The 7,235-nt window shown below is 28.4% G+C and overlaps 1 protein-coding gene across 1 annotated transcript in view; it reads left to right on the top strand.

Annotated features, from left to right (window-relative positions):
* The first annotated feature begins 316 nt into the window (after positions 1-316).
* LOC141292224 (E3 ubiquitin-protein ligase UHRF2-like) overlaps positions 317-7,235 on the top strand; it is a 59,106-nt gene continuing 52,187 nt past the window's right edge. The window contains exon 1 of the mRNA XM_073824197.1: positions 317-620. Within this exon, the coding sequence (XP_073680298.1) occupies positions 468-620 (153 nt within the window). The 5' untranslated portion in view covers positions 317-467. The remainder of the gene's footprint in view (positions 621-7,235) is intronic.

Raw genomic sequence — 7,235 nt, 5'->3', positions numbered from 1 at the left:
CTTTCTTTCCATCTAATTCTTATTATAATTATTTATTTAACTAACTTATTTACCTATTTATATATTAACATATTAATATTTTTTTATCTATTTATTTATTTTTAGTCCTGATTTATCATTCTAGTTTAAATATAATTTATTGAATTATTCCGTTATATTAATCTTTTGTTCTATTTATTTTTACAAATTTTTACTGTAAACTTAAGAGTATTTGAAAGCGTCTCTGTCTCTTTAACAGCACTGTTTTTTTCCCCCCCTTGTATTTACATTTCGCGAGATTTTCCTTGGCCTCGCGAGACTTGGCGTGACCCCAGTTTGCGAGACGCGCGTTTCCCCCGCAGAGGAGCGCGCATGGATCCCTGAGCGCGCTCGCGCGCACACACGCCCCCGACGCCCCCCAAAACACACGCACTTTTCTGTGCTCGCTCTGTTTTTGACGCTGGTCGATCGGTTGGCGCGGAGCGACGATGTGGATTCAGATCCGGACGATCGACGGCAAAGAGACGCGGACGGTGGAGGATCTGTCGCGCCTCACGAAGATCGAGTCGCTGCGCGTGAAGATCCGAGACATCTTCAACGTGAAGCCCGAGCAGCAGAGACTCTTCTACCGAGGAAAACAGGTAAGAGCCGAGCGGGAGATCCGCTTCCTGTTCGCACGGGAATTCGCTTCTTGCGCAACAGTCCCGAATGCGCTCACAACTGATCCGGATTCAGCCAGAAAACTTCCTGCCTCAGAGCTGCGCGCGATTCACTGATGCGCATCCATAACGCTCGCGAGCGCGCGCCTGTGTGTGTTTGTGTGTGGATCCAGTGTTTCTGACTGACAGCTGGATGTCACACGTGTTTGCGCGTTCACATGCGTTTGTGACACATGTCAGTGTTTATCATTATGTGTGTCTGAGAGTTACCTTTAACTAGTTTAACTCATTCAGAGGTTAATGCTGGTTAACTGAGTTTCACTCTTTTAAATGTCACAGACCTCCAAATATGAATATTTTAAAATTCAAAAGGCAGTCTTATATAATAATGATGTTTCTTGTATACAGACCCAGTAATGTGAAAAATAATCTAATTATTTATAAAAAATATTTACTTTCTAGTAAGTGACATTGCTACATTTGTCTACTCTCTGTAGCCCACTACTAAGTATAAATTTATTAAGATTTTTATATACCTATTTAATGTAATATATAATATTTCATAAATGTCTTTATTGATTTGATTTTAATTGTTATTATTTATTGTAGTATTTATTAATTTTAGTCTAAACAAATCTAATTAACCTATTGAATCTGTTTAATTAAATGTTTAATTGATTTAATCTTTTCTTTATTATTCTAGATATTTATTTATATTAATCTGACTACATTTAATAATTTTCTTAATGTAATTCTTTATTTATTTAGTTATAATCAATTCAGTTTATTCACTCTATTATTTATATGCATTTTATTGTTATTATGTTAAATGTTATCTAATCTAATCTACTTTATTTACTTATTTATTATAACATTTATTTATTTTAATCTAAACCAATCTATTTCCCCTGTTGAATCGTATCGTATTGAAAATATTTAATTACATTTTTAATTGATTTTAATCTATTATTTATTATTCTAAATATTTATTTATTTTAATCTAACTTTTAATCTAAATCTGTTTTATTTACTTATTTATTATAGTTTTATTTATTTTAATATTTTAACATATTGAATCTGTTCACTTAAAATTATAATTGGCTTTAATCTATTGTTTATTATTCTAAATATTTATTTATTTATTTTAATCCTACTCCATTTCATCATTTTTTAAAAATCTGATTGTTATTATTTATTACTTTTAAAAATTTTGTTTAATCAATTTAATATATTTATTCTGTTTTTATAGAATTTTAATATTCTATTTCTATTTCTATACATTGTATTGTTATTATTCCAATTATTTATTTGAATCTAATTTATTTACTTATTACAGTGTTTATCTATTTTAATCTTAAACAATCTGTTTAACCTGTTTAATTTGTTTAATTAAAATTTTAATTTATTGTTTATTATTTAGTTTAATCAATTTAATCTATAATTTATATACATTTTGTTGTTATTATTTATTATTCCAATTATTTATTTAAATAGATTTTAATATGTTGTTTATTATTCTAAATATTTGTTTATTTTAATACATTTCATCATTTTTAAAATCTAATTGTTATTATTATTATTTATTACTTTTTCAAATTTAGTTTCATCAAATTAATCAATTTATTCTGTTTTTATAGAATTTTAATACTCTATTTCTATACATTTTATTGTTATTAGTCCAATTATTTATTTTAATCTATTGTTTATTATTCTAAATGTTTATTTATTTTAATAAATTTCATGCTTTTTATTTATTTTTTTTAATTTACTTTAATCATAAATATATATTTACTCGATTATTTATATACATTTTGTTGTTATTATTTATTATTCTAATTATTTATTTAAATTTGTAATAGATCTTAATCTGTTGTTTATTATTCTGAATATTTATTTATTTTAATACATTTCATCATTTTTTAAAATCTAATTATGATTTATGATTTTTATTTAGGTAGTTATTATTTATTATTCCCATTAATTAATTTTAATCTACTTTATTTACTTATTTATTTGAGTTTTGAGTCTTTTTTCCCTTTATTTATTTTCTTTCTCTATTTTATCCTCTTCCTCAAACCACAACAAATAAACACATGGGCTGTAACAGAGAGAGCTGTGATGATCTGACAGACTCTTTGTCCCGGCTTTTGTCAAGTAATAATAATAACGCAGCATGAGACCAAAACTGTTTCTCATGTATGTTAAAATGAGTTGCATAAACGTAATAATGTGCAGAATGCTGAAGATGTGGAAGAGTTTTGTAAACCGCAGCAGCAGTGATTATCAGGATTATTAATGATACTGTACACAGATCTGAGAGCTGTTTCATCCTCCTCATTATTTGACTGTCGAATCTGTGTGGGATCATATTGATGGTGGCCCCACTGTGTCTTAAATGCTATTTATAATAATAATAATAATTATTATTATTAATATTATTATTATTATTATTATTATTATTATTGCAGAAATAGGGCCCCACTGTGTCTGAAATATTATTATTTATTTATTATTATTATAATTATTATTATTGCAAAATCTGTTTTTTAATTATTATTATTTATTATTATTATTATTATTATTATTATTATTATTGTTATTGTTATTATTATTATTGCAGAAATAGGGCCCCAATGTGTCCTAAATGTTATTTATTATTATTATTATTATTATTATTGCAGAAATAGGGCCCCACTGTGTCTGAAATATTATTTTTTATTTTTTTTTTATAATTATTATTATCGCAGAATTTGTTTTTTTAATTATTATTATTTATTATTATTATTATTATGATAATAATTATTATTGCAGAAAAAGGGCCCCAATGTGTCTTAAATGTTATGGATTATTATTATTATTATTATTAATTATTATTAATTATTATTATTATTGCAGAAATAGGGCCCCACTGTGTCTGAAATATTATTTTTTATATTATTATTTATTATTATTATTGCAGAAATATGGCCCCACTGTGTCTGAAATATTATTTTTTATATTATTATTTATTATTATTATTATTGCAGAAATAGGGCCCCACTGTGTCTGAAATATTATTATTATTATTATTATTATTATTATTATTATTATTATTTATTTTTTGCTGAATTAGTTTTTTATTATTATTATTATAATAATTATTATTGCAGAAATAGGGCCCCAATGTGTCTTAAATGTTATTTATTATTATTATTATTATTATTACAGAAATAAGGTCTGACTGGGTCTAAAATGTTTATTATTATTATTATTATTATTATTGTTATTATTGAAGAAATAGGGCCTTACTGTGTCTGAAATGTTATTTTTGTTATTATTATTTATTTATTATTACTATTATAGCAGAAATAGGGCTCCACTGTGTCTGAAATGTTCTTTTTTATTATTATTATTTATTTTTTATTATTATAATTATTAAAGAAATCGGGCTTTACTGTGTCTGAAATGTTTTTTTTTTTTTATATTATATCAGAAATAGGGCCCCATTGTGTCTGAAATGTTCTTTATTATTATTGTTCATTTATTTATTGGTATTATAGCAGAATTAGGGCTCTGCTGTGTCTGAAATGTTCTTTTTTGTTATTATTTATTTTGTATTATTATAATTATAGCAGAAATAGGGCCCCACTGTGTCTAAAATTTTCTTTTTTTTATTATTATTATTATTATTAAAGAAATGGGGCCTTACTGTGTCTGAAATGTATTCTTTTAAAAACTATTTATTTATTTATTATTATTATTATTATTATAGCAGAAATAGGGCCCCACTGTGTCTAAAATTTTCTTTTTTATTATTATTATTTTTTATTATTATTATTATTATTAAAGAAATGGGGCCTTACTGTGTCTGAAAATGTATTCTTTTAAAAACTATTTATTTATTTATTTATTTATTATTATTATAGCAGAAATGTGGCCCCACTGTGTCTGAAATATAGAATTTTTTTTTTTATTTTAAATTGGATTCCAGAAAAAAAAAAAAAAAATTTTGTTAAATTGTATAAAGTTTCATCTGTAATAATTTGATATGCTTTTTGATTCTGCGCAAATTTAACAATTAACCTTTAATTTAACCATTAATTTAAAGATGTTTAACCAATAAATGCAATAAGAAACAGAAGTACAAAAATAAGTGCTTATTATTATTATTAAATTATACAAACAAACAAACAAATAAATAAATACAAATAAAGTACAAATTGAAGAAAGACTAAAATGTACAGTAGTTGTGGTATTTCTGTCCTCTGTCGCTTTAAATGTACCTTTTTTGTAAAGCAGGATGGATTGTGATTGGCTTCACTGCTGGAAAACTAAATGTTCTGAAAGTGCTTCCGCTGATATTGTCCTTCAGTGTGGCTCTGGTTGTAGGTGTGGTGCGGACGGATAGAATCATGATCATTGTGCTTCTAGTGTTTGTCCTTTAGTGTGTTATTCATCTGTTGTCAAACACACATGAGGTTTTCAGTGCGTCTGATGCTGTCTGGAGTGTGGAGTCTGCTCTCTCATGTCTTTGCTGTTGACTTGTTGCTCTGATGTGCTGTGTTTTGGACATGATGTTCAGTCCAGTTCTGTCCAGACACAGACTTCTGCAGTGGATGAAAGATCTCATTTCTATTCAGTCTACAGTGAGTGTCTGTGTGTGTGTGTGTGTGTGTGTGTGTGTGTGTGTGTGTGTGTGTGTCTGTGTGTGTGTGTGTGTGTGTGTGTGTGTGTGTGTGTGTGTGTCTCTGTGTGTGTGTGTGTGTGTGTGTGTGTGTGTGTGTGTGTCTCTGTGTGTGTGTGTGTGTGTGTGTGTGTGTGTGTGTGTGTCTCTGTGTGTGTGTGTGTGTGTGTGTGTGTGTGTGTGTGTGTGTGTGTGTGTCTCTGTGTGTGTGTGTGTGTGTGTGTGTGTGTGTGTGTGTGTGTGTGTGTGTGTGTGTGTGTGTGTGTCTGTGTGTGTGTCTGTGTGTGTGTGTGTGTGTGTGTGTGTGTGTGTGTGTGTGTGTGTGTGTGTGTGTGTGTGTGTGTGTGTGTGTCTGTGTGTCTCTGTGTGTGTGTGTGTGTGTGTGTGTGTGTGTGTGTGTGTGTGTGTGTGTGTGTGTGTGTGTGTGTGTGTGTGTGTGTGTGTGTGTGTGTGGAACGTTGCGGTCAAAATGAACTCTGAGCTCCACTGGGTTCCTGAATGCCACCGAGAACCACAAGCTGGAGTGTGACGTATAATCTCAACACACACAGACACACACACAGACACACACACACACACACACACACACACACACACACACACACACACACACACACACACACACACACACACACACACACACACACACACACACACACACTTACTCACTCACTCATTCATATACACACATACGCCTCTCATGTGGCAGTAGGGCAGGGCAATAGAGCTAAAAACACTATATTTAGATATTTTTCATTAGTTTAATACAAGAAGGAAAATACAGTTAAAACCTTAATGATAGGGCTGTGCAATATGGACCAAATAATCATATTGCGATTTTTTGAACGAATATTGCGATTGCGGTTTTATTTGCGTTTTTTTTTTTTTGCTTTTTCAAACAAGCTACATACATACATCCTAAATGTATTCAGTGCACAAGAAGTGCATAACAAAACATTTCACCATGAAATAACATAGTATTAAGTTTAATAAACAAAACTGTAGTAAAATTGTCTTTAAAACAGACAACAGAAAAAAAATATCCATTTTACTTTTTTACCCGGTACTTTAGCCTACTTTGTGCAATACGAAAAAACATTCATTTCAGTGGAAAAATAAGTCCAAAACTCTCTATTTTAACATTTTGAGGGCTCTACAATCTTCTGCTTTTTTTTTTTTTTTTTTCTTATGTGTTTTAATTTTTCTGATAATCAAAAAGCATAAACATTTATTCATTTTTAATCAAATAAACCCTTTTAATTTTTGGCAAACAAACAGAAATTTACTGTTAAAATCAATACGTGGAAGAAAAATTATATTCAGTTTAAAACTTAATGATCATGAAATTATGGATAAATGAATGGCTGAATAAAAAAGGTAATTGCGACTTTATCTCACAAGACTTTTTTTCTGCAATTGCGAGTTTACATCTTATAATTCTTTTTTTTCTCAGAATTTTTTAATCGCAATTGCGAGTTATACAGGCCAGTTCTGAGGAGAAACAAGACTGATATGTTCACAGAATAACGAGTTTGTATCTCACAATTCTGACTTTTTTTTCTGGCAATTGCTAGATTATATTCTGTGTATCTTTATGTTTAATGTTTATGTTAAGGTGCTGAAAGTTTCATTTTCAGTATTTGCATATAATGATTTAAAATATATATATATATATTTTGTTAATTTTAAGTCTCAGATTTTATTTTCATATTTTTCCAATTGTGCTATTTTTCTTCTTTATTTCAGTTCATGAAAAACTTTGGATTTTTGAAATTTATTTTGTTAATGATATTTTAATTTGTCAATTTTTTATTTTTATTTTATTTAGTTAATTTTTAAGTCTCATATTTTAGTTTCATATTTTTCCAATTGTGCTATTTTTTCTTCTTTATTTCAGTTCATGAAAAACTTTAGATTTATGTAATTTATGCTGT

Source organism: Garra rufa, chromosome 19 (genome assembly GCF_049309525.1).
Source record: "Garra rufa chromosome 19, GarRuf1.0, whole genome shotgun sequence".
Taxonomy (NCBI): Eukaryota; Metazoa; Chordata; class Actinopteri; order Cypriniformes; family Cyprinidae; genus Garra; species Garra rufa.
This window is presented reverse-complemented; position numbering and strand designations above follow the sequence as displayed.